The 26,677-nt window shown below is 46.3% G+C and overlaps 5 protein-coding genes across 5 annotated transcripts; 2 read left to right on the top strand and 3 right to left on the bottom strand.

Moving 5' to 3' along the window:
• Nucleotides 1–2,841: 2,841 nt before the first annotated feature.
• Nucleotides 2,842–6,924, top strand: DFL_002502 (uncharacterized protein; the record flags this gene model as incomplete). The annotated part of the gene is made up of 6 exons (XM_067631299.1): nt 2,842–2,920; nt 3,027–3,813; nt 3,876–4,045; nt 4,121–4,386; nt 4,476–6,381; nt 6,440–6,924. 6 exons carry the CDS (start codon nt 2,842–2,844, stop codon nt 6,922–6,924), a joined length of 3,693 nt encoding a protein of 1,230 aa, XP_067493857.1.
• A 3,913-nt stretch (nt 6,925–10,837) lies between these two features.
• DFL_002501 (uncharacterized protein) lies at nt 10,838–12,016 on the bottom strand (the record flags this gene model as incomplete). The annotated part of the gene is made up of 2 exons (XM_067631298.1): nt 10,838–11,600; nt 11,664–12,016. The coding sequence occupies 2 exons, from the start codon at nt 12,014–12,016 to the stop codon at nt 10,838–10,840; spliced, it is 1,116 nt and encodes a 371-aa protein (XP_067493856.1).
• Nucleotides 12,017–13,916: 1,900 nt separating this feature from the next.
• On the bottom strand, nt 13,917–15,392 carry DFL_002500 (uncharacterized protein; the record flags this gene model as incomplete). Its single annotated transcript, XM_067631297.1, has 5 exons — nt 13,917–14,110; nt 14,171–14,341; nt 14,401–14,530; nt 14,710–15,109; nt 15,178–15,392. 5 exons carry the CDS (start codon nt 15,390–15,392, stop codon nt 13,917–13,919), a joined length of 1,110 nt encoding a protein of 369 aa, XP_067493855.1.
• Nucleotides 15,393–16,322: 930 nt separating this feature from the next.
• DFL_002499 (uncharacterized protein) lies at nt 16,323–17,960 on the bottom strand (the record flags this gene model as incomplete). Its single annotated transcript, XM_067631294.1, has 3 exons — nt 16,323–16,584; nt 16,654–17,734; nt 17,861–17,960. The coding sequence occupies 3 exons, from the start codon at nt 17,958–17,960 to the stop codon at nt 16,323–16,325; spliced, it is 1,443 nt and encodes a 480-aa protein (XP_067493854.1).
• A 2,995-nt stretch (nt 17,961–20,955) lies between these two features.
• DFL_002498 (uncharacterized protein) lies at nt 20,956–23,131 on the top strand (the record flags this gene model as incomplete). The annotated part of the gene is made up of 6 exons (XM_067631293.1): nt 20,956–20,969; nt 21,736–21,804; nt 22,056–22,364; nt 22,463–22,550; nt 22,641–23,055; nt 23,115–23,131. The coding sequence occupies 6 exons, from the start codon at nt 20,956–20,958 to the stop codon at nt 23,129–23,131; spliced, it is 912 nt and encodes a 303-aa protein (XP_067493853.1).
• Nucleotides 23,132–26,677: the final 3,546 nt, after the last annotated feature.

The raw sequence follows: 26,677 nt of genomic DNA, 5'->3' as shown, positions 1-26,677 counted from the left end.
TATACATTTATAAACTGGCTTAGTATGGTTATTTGGTATACCTATGCATAACGGCATCTTTTAAGACGTCGTGGTAACATTCGAAGGAAATCTTATTTTAACCTCAGCCAGCCTTTGCATTAAGTCGTAATCCATAAGGGGATGCTTCCTATCAGGAGGCCGGGTCTGGATTTGTTGCAACAGTAAGACGGCCCCTCCGTGACGTCGTCTGTAGATTTCGAAACAGGAAGGAGATAGTGTCAACTTCTAACACCTTGTGAAAAATATCAATAGGTATGGATCGTTAGTTTTGAAAGTTAATCAGAATGGGCGACGTTACAAATTAGTTAGGGGTTATCGTGGCCCCGTACTGCCCTGTTGGAGGTATTGTAGACTGTAGCTATAAAATGGTGCTAACGAGAACCATATATCCTTAGTACTAGTTTCAGGACGGTAAACCGGCCTCCGATAGTTTAAACCATATATATACAATACTTAGCACGTATGAAAGTATTCCGATGCTTCACTATCCTCATAATTGCAATTGATATATATACATCAAAATAGGGGCTGGGGGGACCACCTATTTGATAACAGAAATAAGATCCAGAGGCAACTTGGAGCTTGAGAAGCTGTCTATAGAGCTAATATCCTATATCTTAGCTATTCCTAAGATGAAGCTCTGTAACTACTAGTTAGTAGGTACTTTTATATCCATTTAATTCGGATGTATGTATTTGCAGCCCTCTGATCTTAGATATTCATATTCAGGTCAATGGAATAGATATACTTCAATATATGTCAGAGCCCTAAATACCGTTCATAAATAGAAAATGCCTAGTTTGTTGAACTAACTATAAATTAATGCCCCTCCAGCGAAGTGGACTTCTCTCTCTCCCTAGATCTCTTTCTTTCTTTCTTTGCGAAATATAATAGCCATCGACTGTGCTACTTTCCCAATACACCACCATCAAATCGATCCCTTCCTCGGTTGTTTTTCCTACTCTCAAGACCCATCGTACATCGATGCATCTAGATCTACGATAGTGGGGGTAAGAATACATACATGCATCCCTTTGTTTTACCTTTTCCTGCCTGGCTAATCTCCATTGATAGATCGCAGTACACGCATTTTTCAACTACCAGTTGAGAGTCAATATAGGGGTGAAAAAGCAACTGGAGAGCCAGAAAAAAATGGAACTGGGTCAACTGAGAAAGGATAACTCCAGCAGCATTATTGGATACTTGTTACAATATACAATCAACTTTGCTACAACAACTATTGCCCTCCGCAGTCTGAAGACCCCCAACAGACTAACGGCGGCGGCTGTGGCATATTTCTATGTGTTAAGGAGATTAAAAATGAGATTGCCGGTGTTAAAAAAGGACATTGCGGAACTTAAAGCCCCGATTCTACAAAATTGCCTGCGAAGGAACCCGCGGTGGCGCAACAGAAGCACGCGATCTATTAGGGTTGAGATTGGAGGCTCAAGTCTCCTAGCTAGGCTTCGATTGTTAACCATTTTGTCTGCGATGATATACCTGGCCTATCTCCTTACCGTCGATATAACAATGTCCCTTTATCATCTTGCCTATTGTGCATGCTCGTACTCGCGTCGCTCTCATATACTTAGAAATTCGAAATCTAGCAAAAAATTTAGGTATTAATTTGTTTCCAGACAGACTATTTGTGTGCAGTGTATTGCTTTGATACCTACCCACTTATTAGTGCTTGTTAAGCTCGGCTTTGACCGCCACAATGCAGGTAGTCGACAGGACAGCTTTTGGGAGCTATTGGCCAGCCCAGAATGAGCTGCACCTGCAATATCAATGCGCAGGAAACTTGAGGCGGCCTGCGTCCTGGTGGGTTCGCTGACTCAGGTACCGATTTCCCAAAGGCTCGCTCCCTTTTCACATTCCTCGAGCTGCTTGCTTGCTTGCTTGCTTGCCAGAGCTGGCGGACTAGTAGCAGCTGGCTGACAGCTTTGACAGCTACCCCTTAACGAACGAGCTCGCGAAGATATCTGTAACAATCAATCAATCAATCAATCAATCAATCCCGGTTCCGCTCCCGTCGATTCGGTGAAAGGTTCTTTCTAGCCTAGTATGCAGATTGCACATATATGTACTATGTACTCATTACATCCAGAAATGTTTGTCAGGTCAAGGCTGGCCAGACACGGCTGGTCGTTGTCGCTAGTTCTGGTTGAGGAAATAGAAATAATTGTTGCACTAAACCGCAAATCCACTAAAACCGACTGCTCGATTAATTGCCTAACTGACTACTATACTAATAGACCCCCATATCCTGAACCCACTCTGACATAAACATCATCCCTTCGCCCTCATATCCCCCCCTTTCGCGACCACACTATACTCCCAACCTTCCGTCTTCCGGTCGCCCTCTCAAGTATCCGACATCTTGATCAATTTATCGGCCGTACTTGCTCTCATCTTGCCGGCAGATTCTTCCGAAATTACCTCGCTACCCGGATACTCCCTCTAGTGCCCCTACCGCAGCAGCTAGTCTGCTCGTCACCCCGCTTGACTCGCCATCAACATCCATCTCATCGACCGGGTAGCTCATTTTGCGATATCTGCTCGGGTCTTGGCCTTCTATCGGGTGATTAGCTGACCTGAAGCTGAATCCTCGATCGCCACACTCTCCATCTCTGTCCCAGGAAAAAAAAAAACTAGACTCACAATCATCGACCTGGAGGATCCTTGGGGTGGAATTCTACGACCAAACCTCTGGACGTCTTGTACAAGAGTTCTAATTCGTTAAGGAGACGGGTAGGAATAGCTCCTACGATCTCCATTGCGAGGCTGTCCCAGGTGCCTCCGTCGACAGCAAGTGGCGAGATGCCGGGTGGGCATATCTTCAACAAGGATGGGACGAGGATGATCAAAGTTCGAAGCACACCGCAAACCCCTTCACTTGGTACGGGCCTACGGAATCACTTGCAGCTATTTAAACGAGTCGTCCTTTAAAATTGGCAATATATGATATGATTCTTTAACTAACTTAAAGGTGCCTGGTATCGCAGAGACCCCTCCGGCGCACGACACACATTCTAATGGATTGCCGAGTGAAGCTATAGCTGGTCCCAATGCCAGTAGTGGATCTAAGAAGAAGAAAAAGAAGAACCGCAATAAGGGAGCGGCGTCGACTCACGATTCTCATCTCGATCCTACCAACCACAACTCGCACCACGACAACCACTTCGAACCGTCTGTGCAAGGTCCGTCGAACAAGATTTCCCACCCCCAAGCAGGACCTAATACGTCCCGTCAGCATCTGCAGGAGTATTATGATGCGATACGAGCTAGCTTAGATCAATTCGATTCTAACGAGTATTTCGATGTTGAAGGGGATGGCAACTATTATTCGGACGAAGAACCGCACTTTGAGCTGACAGATCCGAGTTACGACGGCGCGTCTAATCAGCAACCGGGAGAGCTCGAGGTACCCACTTCGAAAAAGAATAAGAAGAAAAAGAAGAAGAAGGGTGCAGGAAATCAGTCGGTTACACAGGGCGAGGGTTCTCAGGCCCCATCGCACGATATTGCGCGTAAGGACGCTCAGAAGTCTTCCAAAGATAGGATATGGAATACCTCGACAAGCGAAGAACGCGAACGGATCAAAAACTTTTGGCTTTCCCTGGGCGAGGACGAACGACGGTCTCTGGTCAAGGTGGAAAAGGAAGCTGTTCTGAAAAAGATGAAGGAGCAGCAGAAACATTCGTGTTCCTGTAGCGTATGCGGCAGGAAACGAACTGCGATCGAAGAAGAACTAGAGGTGCTCTACGATGCATACTATGAAGAACTGGAACAGTACGCTTGCCTTTGCAAAATTACCGGTCTTTTATAGATCTTGAGGCTGACTTTATGTCCAGCCCTAGTAAAGGACTCCCGCAGGCCCGACGCATGGAAGAGCTGCCCGAACTCGAAGACGACGACGAAGGTCCCTATGACGACGAAGAAGAGTACGAGGATATATCCGAGGACGGCCATCGAAGCGTTCAACAGGACTTTTTCAACTTTGGGAATAGCCTTACAGTGAGAGGTACGCAAAGAGACTAAAACATTCAGATTACGGAGAAGGCAGATAACGCTGACAGTCTAATTTTGTTGGAAGAAGGCGGAATCCTTACAGTGGCTGATGACCTACTCAAAAATGATGGTAAAAAGTTCATTGAGATGATGGAACAGCTCGCTGAGAGGAGGATGGCTCGCGAGGAAGAGGCAAGTCAACATGCTCATGGGATTAATAATCAGATCCATTCCGGCCTGCAGCATAACCACTCGCATGTACCGAACGGCAACCCGGATTACGATCAGGAAGAAGATGAGGACGATTACGAAGAAGAAGATGAGGATTTTGAAGATGAAGACGATGAGGAACCGGTATACTACTACTACTTTCTTGGGTCCGGTTTGCCTATTTTAAGGCAAATTTGGATTTTCACGATGGAAAAGCTAATGTTGGGTTTCAGGATGCTATGACGGAGGAACAGCGAATGGAGGAAGGGCGTCGGATGTTTCAGATTTTTGCTGCGAGAATGTTCGAGCAGAGGGTCCTTTCTGCATATCGGGAACGGGTTGCAATCGAGCGGCAAAAACGACTACTAGAAGAGGAAGAGGATGAAAAGCGGAAAGAAATCGAACAGAAGGAGCGTAAGCTCAGGGAGAAAGAAAAGAAGAACGCTAAGAGGAAAGCACAAAAGGAGGCAAAGGAAGCAGAGATGCGAGAGAAGGCCGAGAAGAAGGCCAGAGAGGAGGCCGAGAAGAAGGCGGAAGAAGAGAGGAAGGCTGAGGAGGCTCGTCGACGGAAAGAAGAGCAGCGTCTCAAACGGGAGGCCGAAAAGAAGGCCGCCGACGAAGAGCGCCTACGAAAGGAAGAGGAGAGGAAGAGGCGACTCCAAGAGGAACGCGAACGAGAACAAGAGAGAGAACGAAAACGAAAGGAACAGCTAGAGCAGGAGAAGAAGAAGAAAGCCGAGATGGCTCGCAAGCAGAAAGAAGAAAAGGACCAGCGAGACCGGGAGAAGAGGGAGAAGGATGAGAAAGACCGGAAAGACCGTGAGCTTAGGAAAAAGGCTGCGGAGGAGAAAGAGCGTGCCAGGAAGGAGGCTGAGGGCAATATTGCTGTACCCAAGATCGCGACAACCCCCATCCTCTCGCCCGCCGCCAAAGCTTCGATAACTTCAACCCACTCCCTTCACCCCCCTGCTATTGTCCCGGCTGTGGTATCTCCTCGACTAGCAGTTGCAACCCCGGCTTTGCCTAAGCAAACATCGCCAGGGAACGCCAAATCTTCAGCTAGAGGGTCTGTTGCTTCGTCGCCACAGACTCCGAAGGTGCAAACCCGCTCGAGCATCGGAAGCTCCGCAGCCCTGCCTCCATCATCTACCCCAGCCGCTCTCTCGACATCCTCAACTCCATCCTTAGCCTCTATTGCACCTGCAGGCCCAGTTGGACCCCCTAAGCAGAACCAACTCCCAGCAGGTCCTCCTGGCATCCCACTCCCAGGCACGCCAGCTCCGCCAGGTCTCTCACCCCAAGGTGCTACCCCGGTTGGCCATATCCCCCCGATCGGTGCACCACATGGATTTCCCTCTCATCTATCTCCTCCTCCCGGTGTCCCGCCGCCAGATAACTTCCCCATGCTCCCAGGGCAAGGATCATTCATGCCACCAGGACATAGGCCACATCCTATCCCCCTTTCGATGCTCCCCCCACCTAGTCAGTTGGGCTTTGGAATGAACATCTTCCGGGGCTTTCCAATTCCGACAGGAAATCCACCTCTACCATTGGGTCCACCATCTGCAGGCCTTCGTGGCTTCCCGCCATCCAACGCACGGCCGTTCATGGGAAACGATTTCAGTGGCCTCCCTCAACAGCTTTCCGCGCCTGGATTCCCACAAGCACCTGGTTCGCCCTTCATGCGCCCAGAAAGTATTCAGTCAGGGCATCAGAGACAGCCATCAGGGGACCATATCGAAGGAAATTCAGTATCAACCCCAAAACCAATCCATCGACCGACCCCGATCCAACGTCCCGTAAATGCTGCTCCCGGAGGACCAGCTTTAAAGGCTAATATCGACGAGCTAAGCACATCCCTTGGAAGTAGCGCATTACTAGGAGATGATGAGCCAGAAGAACCCACCCTCAATAAGGCTGACGGCGCATCCCCCGCACGTCGTGGGAGTAATGTCCCAGGCGGAAGGGGCGTCTTCGGCGGAATTATGCCTGGAAGCTCACCGTTCTTCCTGGGGCACGATGCCAGTAGCCAAGTTTTTGGAGGATTCCCAAGCCCGGGTAATACATGGGGGGCACCAAGTCCTTTATTTAATCCCAGCGGACCTTGGGGCCCTCCTGCACTGACTCCAGCTTCTACGGGTACGTCTCCTTCATGGAGGTGGTAATTTGTTGGTATTTGCTAACGAAGGATGTGTAGGATGGATGCCCAACCCCTCTACTCCCTTCGGTACGAATCAACGTCGAACGGGCCGTGTAGACCATATCCGTGTGCTAGCAATTTCAAACTACAAGCAAACACCGAAAGAGAACAAGAACTCCGAAGGCTTCATGCCTCTTATACTTCTCATGAAACAAGTGAATGAAAACGAACAGCTAGCCCCACCAAATGATGTCGGCGAAGAGGAGTTCTTAACAGTCACTGAAGTCGAAGGCGATTGGCAAAATGGCGGTGGTGTATTCCTTCGCCATGTTGATGAGCATGGAATCTCTCTCAAATTTCTTAATGATCCTGAGGACCTCGGGCGAAGGGTCTCTAGTTCGGCAGGATTGGTTACACCAATTGGCGGGCATGGAGAAATTGGTTCGCCAGTTGTCAGTTCTTCTAATACATCGATGCCATTCGCCAACCGTCCTAGCTCCACTAATACTGGTGCTGGTGTCGTTGGTTCACCGCACTTCTAATGACCTTTAAGCTTTCCGCTCTATTCCACTTCTATCAAATCTCAGGCCCAACCTACTGAATGGTGCGCCCTTGTCCTCGAACTTTATTTTCCATACATTGATTTTCGGTCTTCGTGCTTGCTTGCTTTCATTGCTATGCTGCATTGTGTTTTTCCTGGTTGTCATCTATCTGCCTCCACCCCTTTACCTCTTTTCTTCGTTTCCATCATCTATCATTTTATGTTTTATTACGGGAAATCACGTAGCTCATAGCATTGGACTGGGGTTTCTTTTTTTTTTTCGCATTTTTTTCCGGCCACTGCACTGTTCTACTATTCGAAAGCTACTTACAGCAGCCAAACTGTGGCAGCTTTTTCTTAAAGCCTACTACTTAGTCTAGGTCGCCTATCTATAACACATATAGGGCAGTGTTCTAAAATAGGACGAGGAGGAATGAAGAACTAGGGGGTTGAATAGATGATCGTCTCGAAGTTAACAAGCAACATCCATACCTATACGTGGGTTACAACCCATGGATCCGAGTGTGCCGTATTCCTGTTAGTTTCGGTATCCAGTGAATTCTGGAAGTTCGCAATAGAAGCGTAATACGAAACCAGAGCTCTAGAAGGAGATGTGACGGGACCGGGAAGCCCTTGCATAATAAATGGCACACGGCACTAGTTTCGTCCAGAAAAACATTGTGCGCCATTCTCGGAGGGTTTGATAAAATAAAAAAAACGTGGAAAGCAAGCATTCCCTCTGTGGGGACTGGCACAATCTCTATCACATCACAATCATGCGGCGTGTGCCGCTGACTAGCGGAATATGCGGCACTCAATGAGCCGCCATGCCGCTGAACTCCTCGATCAATGCGGTGCGGCCATTGAAAATATGTGGCACCACCCTCGCAGACGCTAACTGTATCGACAACATTATTTCTAACCGGTACAGGCAATTACATTCATTTCCGGCTGGTGCATCATGTACCCGATTTTTGCTTCGTACCTTAACCAACCAATCCCCACCGCATCGCATGAATAGCCCAAGCGCTCCCCCTAGGTGCTTGCAGCAGCAGCAAGCAGCACCGTGGGTTCGCCATTAGTACGAAATATTCCAATCTAACGATATATTTGCATGATACTATTGACAGGTCCTGAAGCTAGTACTAGTTCGAATCCGTAGGAAATGCACGAGCTCTCGCAAATTTTTTTCATGCGATGGGGCATTCAAGCTGCTTTGCGAAACAGCTAAGTACTTGTTAGCCACAGGAAATCGCGGCTTAGCATGTAGACGCCTATGGACATGAAGAAAGGCATGACGACCCGGGAGGCTTTTTAAGCTTAATTAAATCAACACTCACATAGCCTCACACAACTGCTGTTGCACAGGATCGATCACGGAGGACCCCGTCGAAGACAAGACATTTCATTGGGGCGCTAGGAGAAAGTGTCTCCGGGCCGGCTTCTAGAAAGATATATCACAGCGTAGGTTTTGTTGTACAGTGTCTACAGCAGGAAACTCGATGCATCGAAATTTAAATGGTCCCAGATTGAAACACGCAGTATGGAGTACATGAAGTATACAATGAGATACCGATTGTCATAGGTAATGTATGCACTGTTGAATCTGGGGTACAATGGAGAGGCCATAGCGGGCAGGTCGAGTTGTCTCATATGAATTATATTATCGATTGGCAATCCTACGTATTGTGTACGTATACGTACCGGACGACAACTGCTACATCATGTATATACAGTACTTGCTTCTTGCCTTGGATACAGTGCAGGAATTCGCTCTACTGTGTACACAGCATGTACGTACAGTTAAAGTTCGAAAAAAAAAAACCCCCCCTTCCCGTTTCTTTTTCATTTCCCGATGGCGGGGCCAGTATCGTGTGCAGGAATACCAGGGTTGGCATTAAACCCCTCCCCAGCGGCGGTAAGAAAGCCAGGGCTCGCAGAAGGAGCGCCTCCAAAAAAAGTCAACCTTTTTTATACTACTCTACATCCATAACACTAAACAACTTCAAACCGCAACGTATTATGTCGCTAAGCAAGCTGGCTATCCCCCCCGGCAGATATTGAAACCAGACTTGTTCGGGTAGGACCCTTTGTCAAGGGAACTTCCTTTTCTCTAGCCCAGCATAGCAACGAGAAAAGGAATTGTTCCGATTCTCCGTAGCTCAGACGGCGGGGGCGCAATTTTACCTTTTCGTGCAGGTGATGTTTAAAATTGATATTTAAGATGAAGGTAGAAATTCAAGAAAAAAGAGGCTGCTGCGGTTGGTATTTTGAAGAGCTCTACGGGTTTCTTTAGCCGGTATCAGGTTATGCCCCAACCTTTCAATAAAGGAAAAAAACGACGGCAGCGCTTCAAGAGGAAAATGAAGATAAACTTCAGCATTAATGATGGATATACTTCAATTACACTTAGCTAACGGGATATTCATCTTTTTGGTTGCCTTTGGGGGTTCCCTTACCCCAGGTACATTTTGCAGAATTGGAAACGGCAGGCAACGGAAAATCTTTTTTTTTTTTCTTCAGATGAATTTAGCCATGCGAGCGAGTGAATATAACGGACAGGGTTTTTTTCTTGTTTGCTGTCATGGTAAACTGGTTCGTAGAGGGAAGCCGTAGACAGGTATGTAAATGTAAAACGGACATGGGGATAATGCTATCGATAGTAGAAATCGTGAATTAGAATTATGATTATTGGCCCAACCCCTCAGACCCTTAAGCTTTTGCTCCGCACACGGAAAGAAGAAACGAAGGTGTCAAAAATAGGCGAAACGCAGTTAACGAACGAAAAAAATAGAATTTTTTACGGGTCAGCTAACGGATTGCATCGTGGAGAATGAGAATAATAAGAAGTTCACATGCCACATGGGAAAGCAGAGGGAAAGAGGAAAACTAATGCAGCTAAGACGTAGATGCCAATGCTGTTTCAGGCATTTACGATGCAAGTATGTCTCGCTCGCTCTCGTCTCGTTGGCTTTTTCGTCAACTCTAAATCTCTCTCCTCTCCCTCCCCTCCCTCTAGTTCTTGTTGTTATTCGCATTGCTTTGGCTTTTTAGAGATGGTCTTGCATGCATTCGTCCAAAGATTTGAGGATTTGACTTCCTGTTTCTGGAAATGGTTTGTCAACGTTACCGTCTACCGAGTAGTACGGTTTGACCGCATGGCCATGCATATTTTAGTTCGTGTGGCGTGAGCAAGTAAAGATAGAAAAGTCTCCTGCTGCTCGGGTGCAGAAGAGAAGCGACCGATAAACAAACTCTGCGTGGAAACTTGGGGCAGCAGCCTTTCGGTAGATCGCGATGAATTCGGCGCGGAGAAATGGCAATCGAATATTACATGCGAGATAATAATTGCCACGATTCCACTTTTGACTTATCTGAATTGAGAGATCGAGATTTCGGTTATAAAATTTTCATTGTGTAGATTTCCTATGAGTTTCTATATTTTAGAATCTTTTTGTGAGTGAGCAGAGATGTATGTAATCTATCGACAAAGAAAGATCGTTCCCATACATAGGACCATTTTTATAGTTTCCCAAGAACCAAGAAAAGAACAAACATCAAGATAGGAAATTAAAAGGAAATACAAAGGAAAAAGATAAGAAAAAGGGTATATGGCGACCGCAAGGGAAATCGTTCAGTGATACCATAGTAATTCTGTATCACCAAAAACAAAAAAAAAAATAGTTAGTAAAAGGAAAAGCATCCACTGGTATCAATTTTAGATCTCCAACTCCGAATAAACAAATAGACAAAACAGCCTTCCCCAAGATCCCAGATATAAGAAAAGTCATAAAAAGTCATACTCCAAAAGACGCACTTTTAATAAAAGAGATCTAGAGATCCTCGCAGACCCGTAACTTTTCGAAGATAGGAAATGAAATGTTGAAATAAAGGAAAAGAAATAACATGGCCCATTAGAATGCTCCAAGGAGAGCGTCAAGCTCTTGAAGATTTACCGTCTCTGGGCTCTTCAAATCGCACCAACTCTCATAGTTGTAGCTCTCGGTGGGCTCTCCAAGCTTGAAGTTGGTGACGATTTCAAGGTTCTTCCGAGTTCCGGCGACCTCGGCCTTAGGAGAAATAGGCCTGACAATGGGACTTGGGTGGGGAACGGCTGGGGTATTGATATTGTATGGGCCCAAAAAGTGGACCGGATGGTCGTGCTCAAGTGTTGCCTCATCGTCCATAGCGAGAGGTGGAGTGGGCACACCGTCTCTTAGATCCCGAGAGGCAGACCTATGCTTGATAGATAGCGAAATGGCATTATCCGAAAATTCCTGTTCGTCGCCTTCAAGAGGTGGCGAATTGCGCGAGGAAGGAGAACCAGAGCGGTCTCTGGAGAAAATGGAGGTAGTATCGTCAAGGTCAACTTGTCCCTCCTCGTGGTCATTATCGAAGAATTCGATTTCTGGACTAGGCGACGGAATTCTGCGTCGTCGCTCCTCCGCTTCCTCCTCAGCGTCATCGGTTGGAGCCGGGGATACAATCCTTGCCGACATTGGTAACTCGAATTCGGGGATTGGTTGGTGCTCGGTATTGGTCAGGAAGAAATAGGTTCGTTTCGGGTGGGTAGTGATCAATTCTTTGTCAAGGACGCATGGTTTGACTTCACTGAAGTCCTTTCGCTTCAAATACAGATTTAGACGGGATGATATTATAGCATGTGGATTGGCCGAACTGTAGCATTAGATGTTAATAAACCAGGATATTTCTTGAGAAGGAAGCTCCGAGACTACTCACTTGTCAATTAGGGAAACACCGCTAGTATTGCCAAACCCATTTACAAGCTCTCTCACGGTGTGGGGTCTATTTCCAGAACGTTCAAGTACTCTGACTACGATGCTTACAATTTCGTCGTCAATCTCTTCATAGTTGATTTGTTGGTCCTGGTGGGAGGGTGGCGATGGTGGTGGCGTGGGCCCCAACTCCGGTCTGATAATGGTGGATTCATGGTGGAGCCTCTTGACCCGCTTCGAAGGCGGTTGGTCCGTGGTATCTGCTGGTGGCGATGGTCTGTGATGCTTTACGGCGACAGGCACAGAAATTCCAAGAGAGGCGAGTGAAATTGATTTTCTTCTTGTATTGTAAACCATATCGAAAAATCTTAAAAAAAAAAAATAAATAAATAAGTTTGGCAAGATATTTGTGAGGAGAATAGAATTGTAGTGAAGATATGTGTCTTTTTTTTTTTTGGTTTTGCTGGGAAGGTACCGTGGGGTTGGCCAAAATAGTATGACTGATATATATCTAGTACGACGAGAGGGTTCCGAGAAATAACTCTCAGAAAAATGCGGCGGGGTGATAATAAGATCGAGATGAAATGAGGATCGTTGGCTTTGCGAACGAACCCAGGACTGCAAACCCTAACTAAAGGCAGCAACTCTATTGACGCCTTGAAGTGAAAACAGCTTTGGTTTTCGATTAAGATGCGTCTATCAGAAGATGGTTCTCTTCGGAAACGTCGGTATTGGTTGTGATCCCGACAAGAGGATTGATCCGGATTGCTGGGTATTGAGCAGCTTGCTGGTGTGTACGTTTTCGTTTGCACCAATGGAAAAGAAAATGGTTGGATATAAAGAAAAACGGTTGCTAACGAAAATTAAAAAAACAATCGGTGGCAACAACAGCTCAATGTTGGATACCTGATTGAACGATGAGAAAAACAAGAAAATACTGGATGAGGGAAAGAGGTCAGTCTATCTATGGAAGCAAGAGAGGAGGGCAACAAAGGAAAAAGACGGGGAAGTTGGGTATAATAGGTGGGTAGGGAAACAGCAGAGGGGAGGAATTCGTCGAATGCAGATAGCAACAATCTCTCGTGTGTATACCTCTTCCTTCCTCCAGGCGGGAAACTTTTTTTTTTTTTTAGACTCCACCCCAGAAAAATAAAATATGATTCGCACCTTGTAGCGGTGAACTCTTTTAGTATTATTCCTGCTCTTCTCTCACAACTTTTTTGTCCTGCGACACAACGATCCAAACTTAACTGACTGGGATTAGGGTGGATGCATGACGCTCGCTGCACTCTTCTCTTCTGCTCCCTGCTAAGCTGCTTTGTTCACCCTCATCGCCATTGGTCAAACATGGGTCAACACCCGAGTGGAGATGCTGGTTCTTCCTTCTGACTTTCTTCCGTTACTCTTCTGTCAAGAGTGGGGAGACCTGTTGCTGCATCTGGAGGAAGACGAGAAGTCAAACGCTAAAGCGCTCTGTCAAGGCAGAGGACTGCTTTAGCGTTGGCCACAACGGGTGGGATCCTTGCAAGCAAACCTCGCAAAAAATGTCGACCCCAAAAATTTTTTTTTGCCAAAAAAAAAAAAACCATTGTGGATTGTGCGTGCCGTTTCCCACCCTAAAACAAAGCCCACATGCCAATGCTATCAGTAATGCTTCTTGCAGGTCATAATTCGGGATCGAGCACAGCAAGGAGCTCGAAAATGATCTGGGGGTAATCATGTTGGATCTGTACAGTTAAATGTTAGTAAATCCTTTTTTTTTTTTCCCCAAATGATTGATCTTTGTTCAATCTGACTCGTCCAGATATTCTGAATCTGCTTGAGACAAAGTAGTCGACTTAGTGGATGCAGATCCCCTATCTAGATGTCGATGGGGGCGACGCTTCCGGTCCATTATCGCGGAGGGGAAGGGAGCAGTGAGAGCAAAAAAAAAAAAAAAAAAAAAGACCGCTGTAAGGCTGTGCTATTAAGGCTGTGATGTAACTGATAGTTGAGCTCCTATTTGGGAAGTTTCTGTGGCTTTAAACCGGTCCAATCAGAATCCTTGTTATTATCTTGATGCGGGGCCGCCAGAATGCCGCATCAAAATTCCAGAATCGGGATTCGCGAGTTCCCTACCACCACAGCTGTTTCCTGCTGGTTATCAAACCGAATCTGCATCCTGTGAGTTTCCGCTAGTGTTACAGGATTTCGGAGCTCATTCCGTGCCTGAAATAAGCTCGTCCTCGTCTTCCCGTGCGTGTCAATCAGGAACAAACTATTTGCTGTCAGAACCAGGTTCGGCAGTATGATCCTGTTTTCGCGGCCGTGGAGAAGCTTCAATTAGCCAAGTGGTTCCGAGATGGAATCTCGAAATTTTAGTGACCACGAGGCCACTTTCCTCGAGCAATCCGCCAATATCCCGGTTCCAGAAGCAACCCCAGTTTCTAGCGTGATCCAGGACGTAGGCGTCTAGAATATTGTTTAACCATTCGTAATGGGATCTTCCATGTTCCAAGAGCAATATTTTACCCCCAGGTTTGCAATGCTGTTCGAGATTTCGGAGTGTCTCAACGGGGCATTTCTGAGAACAAAGGCCCATGGTCTGAATAACCCGGTCGAAGCCTTCCCCAGAAGGTGACTTGATCGGTTGGCTGGCATCCTGCGGGGCAAACGAGATGCGACCGTAACGTGGGTATCGGCCTGCAGACATATGAACGTCAGACCCGGTCACGAAGCATACCGAGGTAAAGAACACGTACGCTCAAAATCGTCCTTAGCAATCTTCAACATATTTGGACTGTTATCTACCATCGTAACTGATTTGCAATTTCTGACGGGATAATAAGAGTTGTTACGTCCGGTACCAGCCGAAGCTTCGAGGACGTCGCCCTATATGATCTACAATCAGCATGCTCATTAAACTCGCAAATTCCCGTCGCATAAATATACACCGGCGGCCTGTGATCGAGACTGACTCGAAAGACTATGTCGTTCATATGATTTGCCCCCGCGCCGGTCCCTGCTGTATTCATGCGGACAGCTAGTATACTGAAAAATAATTTACTCACCTGCAATCCCCACATCATCCACCTTCTCAACAACGGCATGCCCATGAAGAATTCGCTCCACCTAACATTTGAGTCGTACTTCCCTGAAATGTTCTCATAAACCTTGTTTGTATCAACGTCAGGTCTATTCTTTACCCCGAGTTTGTATTGTTTTTCATTCTCTTCATTCAACTTAACAGCCTTTCCATATTGGATGTAAAGGTAAACACCATAAGATGATAAGGCGTAGACTCCAATTCCTGTGATCCAGTATACACCCTTGACTCGTTTAACCTTTTGGGCTGCAGTCAATGTTGTGGAAGGGCGTTCTTCAAGAACTATATTCGAGTATTTCTGTTTTGGTTTGGGAGGTTGAAGGTGTTCTCGGGAAGCTCGGGCGAGTATTCGCGGTGGCTGAGCCCTGAACGGGAAGAAAGCTTAGCACAGCTCATGCATATGATTGAATCTTAAGAAGTAATATAGGTCTACCTTTCCACCCTTGGAAACTGAGGCTTGGTATTTGGAGGCAGCTGTTTCGAAGTGGTTGGATTCGAACCTCGCCGAGAACCATGATGTGGGCTTTGTTGCTTCTCAGGTGCAGGTGTCGGCTTGGTATCTTCCTTCGGAACTGAGGTCGCTTTCTTGGGAGTCAGATTCGGATCCCATTCACTAAACCCCTTGAAATCTTTCTTTGGAGGCGCCATTTCGAATCTTCAAAACCCGTCTGTCGGGTCGAATATCTATACTACAATGTCGCAGTCGGAAATGATTCAGCTCAGAGGTTGATATAGTCGACTCGATGATGCATCTTCGTCTAGTCGGAAGCTCAAATTTAGTCGATTGAGGCGAATTTGCAAGTTCAATTGTCGAATTCCATGTCGAAGAATATTGAAAATTGGTTATTGAGGCTTGAAGAAATTTTATACGCAAGGAATGAGCAAGTGGAACAAGCCTGGCGAGTTTGGGCTCCAATCAGCGGTCTTGGTGGAACCATGAAAACCCTAGCGCCAACGACATGCAACAAGGTCAACGCATGATCTTTGAGTCAACACGTTTCGATCTTTGACGAGGCCTTCCTATTGGCTAGTCCCACGGCCGGAATGATGTACCGGGTACACGTTTTTGATTTCGTTTGCGGGCGTCTATAATCTTCACAAAACTAGCAGATTCGATTCTGAAATGCCCTGGTAGCTTAGTAAGATTTTCGAACTACGAGCTGAACCTGCAGAATCGGCAGTATTTTTATTTATTTTATGTTATTTTGTAAATTTGATCGATTGTGGAGAAAGAAGTGTGAAATGTATTCCTAGGTACCTAAGTATACTGTAGACTTGAAGTTTTATCTATAATCTAATTTCTTAATATATATATATATATATGTATTGTGATAACGATCTAAAACTACCCCCATCTTATCTCGTAAAGTAGATTCCATGATTTTTACGTTTTTTCAGTTCTCTCCTGAACCAGGCCCGGGCTGTCACCACATGGATTCCTCAGTATGACAAAAGCTTTGTGGAAGCTTTCACCTCTGAGCCGTGTGACTAGTTTCGTATGTCATGACCAATACCTGCTTTGAATCTCCTTAAATGAGATATCTGGGATGACACTTACGCCGGCAGCCAAGTGTGATCCTAGACATCCATTCTTAACACGCTGCTCAGTTCGACCCTTTCGGTCCCATTCCTACTCCCGTCATAAGTGACAACTGGGCCCTCAACCGGATCCCTTAACTTCCATAACTTTGTGAGATCTTCCTCTAACCTCCCTTCGATTCCGTCCGCGACCTTCTCCCCGAGCACTGGCAAGAACTTGAATGCATGCCCACTTCCTCCGGTGGCCAGGAATAAACGGTCGATCGTCGGGTGATATGACACAATGAAATCACCAGTAGGACTAAGAGACCCTTTAGTCGGATTCCGAGGTTCCCGTGGCTGCACTGGAAGTCAAAGGGCTGTAACTCACGTATCAGTATACCAACATAGTCTCGTCTTCTTAAACACCCTCCCCTTCAAACATGGTACCATCTCCCCTAGCCCTTTCGCCAGCATATCCTCGTCATCTTTAGGAATCCCCACACCCGGTAAACTCACACCGGTTACCGGCCGGCTAACTGCCTTTTCTTCACCGCCGTTCTCCCTATCTCCCCCTTCCACGCTATTCACATAACCGAACGCATGTCTCGCGATCTTCATAACCCCTCCCTTCGGCGGAAAGATAAACATCCCATTCGATAAGTCTAACGCCACAGGAATATCCTTCAACTGAGCTTCTTCCTCCTCGCTAACCTCCACATACGCCATAACCTGCCCGGTAGCCACTGCCCTTCCCGCCAAATCTAGTAACCCGGGACTCCAAGCCCCCGCTGCTAGCACCGTAATATCCGCAGACAACATATCCCCATTCTTCATAACCACTCCTTCAACCTTCTTCCTCCCAACTTTCCCTTCTTCTTCTTCATCGGTTTCGGAAATTTTAACCCAAAGCATTTCCACCTCCCCTTCTAAAAACTTTATATTCGCTCGCTTCTCACACTGTTCTCTAACCCACACCATAGCAGCCTGTGCATCCGCCCATCCGCTAAAAGGGTTGATATACCCTTTACTCCCCGTAACACCCCCGGTCTTCATAGCATCCCTAATCGCATCTTTACCATCCAAATATTTTACACTCTCCCCAACCCCCAACGCGTCAGCCTGCGTCTTCATATTTTTATAAGATTCCGTAACATAATCTACATTCCCATCGCCAACGAGGACGAGTCCAGACTCGGAATACCGATTTTCAGCGCCAACACCAGCGTATATCATGGGCCCCGAACTACCAGCATCTTGGGCTAAATCATCGCTGGGTTTTCCTGGTAATCGCCATATTTCTAACGCCTCGGCTGCAAGTCGTGCGTATACGGGATCCTTATAATCCGCCCTTATGATCCGCGAGGAATCGATTGATGAACCGTCGGCCGCAGGGAATGGTGACTTATCGATCACGTTGATTGTAGTGGAAGCGTATTTAGGACGGTGAGAAAGTGAAAGCGCGGTTGTGACTGGGACATGTTAGACTGAACGAACTTTGTTGGCCATTTCCCTTCTCTCTTTGAGGGGAAACAGAAGTAGCTTGGTATGTTTCTCTTGAACAAGGTAAGGGGTATAAGGACATAAGAATCACGTACGTCCAAATACTCCAGACCCGATAATAATGATCGAAGACGGCGGTCCATCACCGGACCGTGGTTCCTCGACAAAGGAAGGGGTTGGCGGGATAAGTGGCATGGGTAATGACGGGATTGAGATATAAAATGTTGAGATTCGGTTCTTCTTGCAAAGGGAGACGAAAGGGTATTCTCGTATCGATATCGATAAGAGAAGTGGGGGTAATTTTTTTTCGCCTTGTCACGAAAACAAAGAAAAAAAAGTCATTGTCTTTTCATCCGAAAATCTTAAAATTGTAAACCAGGGAGCCTCTTCTTCAGCTCAAAACCAGAGTTCCCTTTGACCCAAGCTTTCATTTTCAAGTGTAACACGAATGACCCAAGAAATGCTGCGGCTAGCCACAGTGACAGCGGTCGTGGAAGTATAAAGATCACGGGATCTTAACATCTTGGTTCGCATCGCGTGGCAGAAAGACAAGTATCAAAAATGGACCTTTGCTTCTTTTCAAGATTAACATCTCGTCTTTTGCCGTGTTAGAACTCCCCACGCGTCAGCTTATGTATATAGAGCCCTGCATGGGAACTCTCGAACCCATGTCTATCGTCCCACGCTGGACGGCACGAAAAGAAGCTTTGCTTTGAATGCACGATCCAGTGCTGATGCACACCAATATAGGCGGATAATCCCAGCGTCCCCAATCTGGATAAATCTCATCTCGAATCGAGGAAAATGCACGAGAAACCAAAGGCGAGGGCGAAAAGACCAGGGGAGGCGTGAAGTGTGGGTGGGCCAGGGCGCCACGGACGAAACAGACAGGTTGGGAGGGTTTCATCGTCACAAGCTAGAAAAACAGCCTGCCAGAGCAAAAAAAGGGATCCAACCGCCGAATAACAAATATCAACAAGGCAACCAAGCAGCCCAACAGCACAAGGGGCGTGCAGCCTGCAACTGAAGAACGCGTCCTGCAAGTGGATAAAAAGTTACGATTCACGGTTGGTGCCAGAATGCTATTACATCACGACGATATCACGTTTCATGGGTAACGGCAGACAGCTTTCTTGCGAAATGACGAAGGGAGGCTGGCTGGCCTCGGTAACTGGCGGTTCCGACAATAATTTCTCGTATCCGATCTTCTTTCTTCCTTCGCCCTCTCCCCTTTCCTTCCATCTCAAGCTGAAACCTCAAACCGACCATCACGCGACGACAACCTTCAAGCCGACCAACCGCAACCTTCAAATAGACCTCAGGCCGTGAATAAAGTACACAGCATGACGTTGGGAGCAAACTGCATACGTAACCCCCCCCTTTTTTTTCTTCTTGCGATCAACCAGCAAAAACCGTCGTTTCTTGAACATAAACGGACAGGCTGGACTTCCTTCTAGAAGCAACAAACCACAAACAGGATAGATGCAGGACAAAATACACAAACCTGAAAGCGACAGGAAAAGCGTGAGCCTTCGGTCGTTGTCTCGGAAATTGGATTAGTGCATTTGAACGGTGCGTTAGATTGGTGTTTGTTCGTGTCGTTATGCCGAAAATGGGAGCCAACATCCCTCGTCAAAAGGCCAGCAAAAAAAAAAAAAAATAATGCAAATTTGCAGGCTTGAAAAAAGCAACTGCGTGGGAAAGAAAAAAAGGAGGTTGCAGGGGGTATGCCAATCAGAATGCCGCATGGCGTTGGCCCATTTCAATGACTCATTTCCCGCCCGAACTGAAATCGCAGTACAAATGGGGCAAGGGCAAAAAAAAGGTGTGGAACTGAACCAGGTCTACCATCGGGGGAGTTCCCAGCAATGGTTGTTGTGTCTGGTAAATGCTAAAATAGCTTGGTACTTTTGGCCAATATCATCCGAATCCGTGAGCTCTCGTTGGCGTTGAAAACTGATAGCCGTCAGAGGATGCATTTGGGTTTTCGCTTTTGCATTTTGGCCTGCTCGGAGTCAAGGGCAAATGCGGGGAAGGGTGTGGTGTTTTTTCTTGTTGGCGGAGAGGAGGCAGGAGGATTTCATCCAGCGGGGCTCCTGCATTTTTGATGCTCTTTTTAGGCATTTGGAAGAGGAGAACAGCCTTCTGGTTGGAAGAAAGTCGGGGCGGAGGGAATGCTCCGAGCCTCGTTAAAAGGAACGGGATTATGAGGTTTTCGGGTGACAAAAAAGGACGGAGAGGGGATAAAAATAATCAAAATAATAATCAAAATTTCATCGACGAGATCAGGAGACTGATATATGTCGAAGAATTAATGACCGACGGTTGAAGGATTCCGATTGATGTTGAGTGAAAGGAATGCTCCTAACCGTCTTGTGAGATACCGTACCTACCTGCAGCGAGGCAGGCCATCGATGCATCTCTTGGTTGACAAGAGGAGTAGTCGTGATGACCAGCAAGCAACCCCCTTATAACGCGTCACAAATACCCTCCAGGCAGAGTCATGTTGATGTCGGTGATCCTCTGATTAGTTCCTTCTCTAGATTTGAGAGTATGAGTTTCGAGCCACAAAGTCGTAAGAATAATTTTAAAACCTGTCCTAGAGCGTTTAGAAAAGAGTCGAAAGGAGAGTCAGTGCTTGTGATTAGCGTCGAATAAATGTCGACAAAAAGTCGAGCGAAGTGACCGAATGTATGAATAAACAGATGAATCAGTCGGGAGAAGAAGAGGTCGAACGGGAGAGAAAGAAAGCGCCTCGGAGGTGAGACTTGACTTGAAGGATGGTACCAAAACAGAACCATCAAGGGCGCCAAGAAATTGGTTCTTTTTGGGCACTGCGCCGCCAATCCACGCAGTGTGATTTGACCAGGCTGGCCAGAATCAAGGATTTCTGCTCGATCGCCTTCTGCAACATTCCTTTGAAGAGCTGGGCGAGAAGGCTTGTCCCCCTTGATGCCGGTCTCTGTCAGGGGGGGTTAGGAGGAGCATCAGAAATATGAGAACGAGAGGCCAAGAGCCACAGCGGAGCTGAAAAAGCAAGGCCCAGGGAGGCGATGATAAGGCGGTGGAGGTTCCAGGTCTGGCCGGGAGCCAATTATTTTCTTCTTCCAGATGAAGTTTCTTTTTCCGATAGGCATTTTCGTAACCGGGGCCAATGCGGTGGTGTGGGAGCGAGGATCTGAGCTGGTAAATGACTGTGCCTTTGTATGGTCAAAGACCGGGAGTATAAATAGTCCAGCTCTTCCCCCTTCAAAAAAATACCATTTTTCCTGTCCGAACGAAGAAAAGGGAGGCCCTTCCTTAACAAAACAACACAACACACTCAACACATTCATCACAACACATCCACCACGCAGAGATCAAGTGACTGGCACTCCGTTTGTCAGTTTGATTCTTGTTCTCGCTACATATACGTTCCGCAACACATCACGCTGAACCTCAAGGCTTGTTGCTAGCGCCAGGCCACGTGGGTGTATAAAAGCTCGAGACGACAATCTCACTCCTTTACACCTCTTTTATATTTTATATTATTTAGAAAAATTATTATATACCCTCTAACCAACTGTAGGCTTGATTGAGGCTTGCCTGCCTAACTGGACTGCCACGAATCATCACGATCTTTCCATCGTCGACGATTTGTTATATTCGATTCATTGATACCACTTTTTGCTGCTGTTCAGTGCCATTTTATTCCTTTTCTTTTTTGCGATACCTCCAGATAGAAGAATCCTGTTGCTGCATTTTGCAAGCAAATTCGTTATATTTCCTTTGCAGATAGAGAAAAAAAAAAAAAGAAACCAAATAAGGATATCCTCCGAGAATTTCACGTCCTGTCCTCTCCATCCTCATTATCGTCGAAGTCCTCGTCCTTTTCCCTCTATTACTACTTTTACTACTTCCGTCTGTCGTCGCCTTTCGAAAAGGGTTTCTTGAGAAACATTGTGATTTGAATCCGCCAATTTTCGCCCAGCCATTTGGTATCTGTCTGCCGCGTGACGAACTATCAAGGGGAACCATTTAGTTGTTCTTTCTCCTCTAGGTAAGCATTTTCACCAAATCTTTCCCCAGATCTCTTGATACCCTCTTTTCCTTTCTTTCCTTTTTCTCTCCTATTCACTTGCCTTCTATTTCATTTCACATAATTTCCTTGGCATCATGTCATCTTTCATATCTCTGCATCTGCTGCGACGCAGTTGTTACTATGGAAAATGTGGGGTGCCCCGCTGTCATGGCAATTGGTTGTGCTAGTGCGTTGTCGCGTCCATCAAGTGCTAATTATTTAATCAATAGCTCGTTCACGGAATCTTCCTCCCCTCATCACCAACAATCACGTATCCTGACGTCTCTACTGCCCAGCATGGAGAGCCTCACTACACATCCCGCAACCCCATTGCAAGCTAAGGCCTTCACCGGCCCTTCTTCTCTCTCCTTCCCCGGCGGTGCTGGTGATCTCACGCCGCCGTCGACTGAGACCGAACGCTCCATGCAGAAGTCGGATTCCAACCCGGATCCTTCAGCTGCTGGGAATACCGTTCAAACTCCTGCGACGCCAGCCGCTACACCCTCAAACGGCGTCAGCGGAATCGTCCCGACTTTGCAGTAAGTACCATCCTGCTCGTTGCCTAGGGGTTGTGGACTTGGGAGATGGTAGTTGTCTTGAAAGACTATATGCTTAAATTTATTTTCCTCGCGTGAAGAAATATCGTTGCAACCGTCAATTTGGACTGCCGTCTCGACTTGAAGACTATTGCTCTTCATGCTCGAAACGCTGAGTACAATCCAAAGGTACATATTTTGCACTCTCATAGGCTCCTCGTGGGCCCAGCATGAATTACCTTTGCTCCAAATTCATGCTTACACTTATACCGTCATTAGCGTTTCGCCGCTGTCATCATGCGTATCCGCGAGCCTAAAACCACAGCTCTTATCTTCGCCTCTGGAAAAATGGTCGTCACCGGCGCCAAATCAGAGGACGATTCCAAGCTTGCGTCTCGAAAATACGCTCGAATCATCCAGAAGCTAGGCTTTAACGCCAAGTTCACGGACTTCAAGATTCAAAACATCGTCGGGTCCTGCGATATCAAGTTCCCTATCCGCTTAGAGGGGTTGGCTAGCCGCCATCACCACTTTAGTTCCTACGAACCTGAATTGTTCCCTGGTCTTATCTATCGTATGATCAAGCCGAAGATCGTTCTTCTCATCTTCGTTTCGGGCAAGATCGTCTTGACAGGTGCCAAGGTCAGAGAAGAAATTTATCAGGCCTTCGAGATGATCTATCCTGTGTTGTCGGGTATGCTTCCTGTTCCTCTTCCCTTCATTATTAGGCCCATCTCTAACATTCTCCCGTAGATTTCCGAAAGGTTTAAAAAGACAACCTCGATGGGTCTTGCGGTGGAGGAGCATCGCAGTCATTTACTCGGTCCAACCTTTGGGCTCGGTTGTATTTTTATTATGAATTCATGACACACATACCCTTCCCTCTCCCACTTTCCCCATCACAAAGAAACAAAAAAGCTTCATATACAGAGGCACTGAAAATAATACGTTCAGTACCCGATAATGGAAACGTGGTTCGTAAGCCATATTTTTCCTTTTGTGCGGTTCGCACTGCACAGTCCATGCATTCCTGGTGTTATCTGCTTTTTTCTCGTTCCGTTCGCACTTAACGGCGTTCTGATTTACACCTTTTTCTATCCCCGGGGGTGGTTCTTGTTTTTCCGGGTTTTATACACTTTTCTCCTCGATACACCTAACCCTCTCACTTCTAATCACACACCTTTCTCATTCCCGTCTTTTTTTTTTTTTTTTTTTTTTTTTTTTTGTTAAACGGAGGGTTGCTGTGTTTTTCTTAAAGGACGGGCATTCTATATTTCACTTTAGACTGATCCTAAGAAGTGCAAGTTCCGTAATTTTCCATTTCTTTTTCTAATCTGTATTTCTCCTTATCCAAACCCTTCGACAATATCTGGACGTAGCCTCCCTCCCTCCGTCCGCTCACCCGTTTTTACAAACATGATACCCACTCCCCTCCTAATCACTTTACTGTTACGAAAGAGCAAATTGCAGAGGCGGAGAAAAAAAAGATCTTCGAGATCTCGAAGCAGCGAGGACAAGAAAGATTTTGTGTAATACTTTTTACTTTTCTTTTTACTACTAGCGTGAATGGCGAGAAGCGCTTTTAGGAACCCAAACCCTCATTTTAATCGGGTGGTCCGCTGAACAAAACAGGAACAAATGGAGTATTAAAAAAACATTTGAAAAATTTTCCCTTAGAAGCTTCACTCAATCATGTGCATTAGTAGTAACTCTCATTAAGTGACTTGCAACTTCCAAATCTACATGAAGTATCTTTTGTGACATGTCATCCTGCATTGTGCACAAGTAAATTTCCTGGCATAAGGCTGGATTCTGTTAAGTGAAGCCTAGATCCACATCCTTGTTTTTCTGCAAATTATACAGGCCGCATACCCAACGATCCATCGAAGATCGTATCTTCCTGATATACCACCGCGCAGAGGTCATACCCGGGTTCAAACTCTTTGCATGCCTTCATGATCTTTGGGAGCTCTAGCTTAGGCTGCAATACCATCTTAGCCAAGGATGGTAGTGAATCAGTTTCCCCCCCGAATACTTTGTTTTTATTTTACCTCTGTCGTTATTTTGTGATATACTTCGGTAGTTTATCGAACCTCGAGTTTTGTATTATATCGGTCGGGTGGGTTAAGCAGTTGCGAGAATATCATCTTTGTTTTTGTTTAATTGTTCTTCATGCTGCAGTTTCGCATCAGGTTGCTGTAATGGTGGGCTTGGCCGGATCACCGTCTTGAGGCCTCCGGTTGCCCGGTATAAATGAGGTGGATGTTTTAGATATTGGCTTCTTTGGTTATCCTCCGATCACATGGACCAGATGTGATCTGCCAATGGTCCCTGCGTCCGGTTTACGGAGGGTTGACTTTTTCTCTTAGCTTTCTCGGGCTTGTTGTTTATTGGAGCTCGGGATAGATGATATGCTGTCTTGTCGTATGGATGATGGTAGCATATAGTTTAAATGCTCCTTCGGTATTCGATCATCTGGTTTCGATGGTTTTGCGGCCTAGATGTTTTGATGATGATGTTTTATGTCATTTTGGTGAGGGTGGTCGGTATTCCGTCGTGTAGTGCTAGGATATATTTCACGATTGTATGAACGATCTCGTTCGTAGCACATGTTTACCTTTTCTTTTAGGTTTTGGATATGACGCTCCGGTTGGGGGGTTGGAAGAGGGTGGTATATATTGTCGTGTTTCGGTAATTTCTGTGCTTCTTCTTCTTTCATCCCACGGTCGAGGATGGAATGATATAGTCGATGGCCATGTGGTCTAAAATGATGGCATCAAAAAAGATCTAGCGCTTCCTAGTCTAGCAATGACTCCGGTAGGTAACCCCGGGTTCGCGAACATATTGCGTGCACTACTTCCCTGGACCCAAGTTCTGTGTTAACATATATGTAGCTTTCGTTATGAAGAGCCTTGGCTGATTTTAAGTTAGGCCCCGGCTAGCTCGGGACGGGGAGCTCACATACCATTCTATCCCGGTTTGGGTCCACGTAATGCCATCTCTTGCTTCTTTGAGTGAATACATGATGATTGTGGATTACAGAGCTGCGAAGTTAGCGTTATTGCCCGGTTACACGAAGTCCATATATAACATCCACGCCCTTGTTGTACTTCTCAACACCCACACTGCCTAGCTTCGGGGCCACCGCCATCTGTTTCGGGTTGGTCTTATCGTAGGTTCCATGGCGGAGTTTCCGTGAGTTTGGGTGCTGGCTCTCTCCGTGGCGTCAAAGTCTAGAGATTATGGTGAATGACGCCGGATATGTTTTGTATAGCTCTATGGCCATGGCTTATTCTCTAGTTTGGCGACATGGTCGCATGGGACCTCACCGTGTTCAATATGCTTAGATAACCCGTGTTAATATGTTCGGTGGTGTTGATATCTGGGGTTAATATTGATTTACTAGATTATATGTTGATGTGTTAGGTCCACAATTTTAGAGTATATTAATATTTTCGAGGCCCCGGTACGCTCCTATTGCCAGCCGGTTTTTAATGATATATGGAAGGATGTAGAGTATAGCCACGAGTCCATGATGGGGAGGATTGTTGGGCAGGTAAGTTGGTAGGTGTGAGTCGGAAAACCTTTTTTTGATGGTAGTAAGTGATTGCAGTGTCGGCATAAGTAAAACCGCTTCTTTTGCAAGCCATCGGTTTTCTCTTACCAGCCGGGTATGTCCCTAGAAGGGGTGAAATTCGCCCGAACTACGAGAACCCTCGATCTTTCCCCTCGTTCGTGTTGGCTCTTCGGTAAGGTGATAGAGGGGAAAGAGTAAGGCAAAGCTGTGAGCTTTGCCATAGCTACCTTCATGCCCTAGATGCCGTTTTGTCAACGCATCAGCAATGGAAGCCAGCCGAATACTCGCGTCCGATGGCTACAGATATGGTATTCATGATATTTGATGCTGATATCATGGCGTCTACCAGGCCGCTATCGTGAAGCAGGCGAGGAGGTACGTTCTAGGGTGAAATATATGATCATGCCTGTGATTATCGATATTGTTATGAAGGGGGTGGGTATTTGGAAGATGGCGACGAAACGAATGATGAGGAAAGAAAATAATTTTGTGGATGATGCAAAAGTGAAGAAAAGAGGAAGAGATAAAAGGTAATTTCAACCTTCATTAGGATGTTTATAATAGCAAGGACCCACCGGCCCGCTAAGCACGAACCGCCGGATTAAATCTAATGTTCCAAGCTGTGAACACTTAAGTATGAGCTTAAATTGTAAGAAATGTGGCTAAGAATATGAGACTTTAAATAGTCCAGATCCCGCCCGTGTTGAGCCTGTGTTATTTTCGAATCCGGCGTCGGCTA

Source organism: Arthrobotrys flagrans, assembly GCF_004000055.1.
Source record: "Arthrobotrys flagrans strain CBS H-5679 chromosome Unknown unitig_3, whole genome shotgun sequence".
Classification (NCBI taxonomy): Eukaryota; Fungi; Ascomycota; class Orbiliomycetes; order Orbiliales; family Orbiliaceae; genus Arthrobotrys; species Arthrobotrys flagrans.
This window is presented reverse-complemented; position numbering and strand designations above follow the sequence as displayed.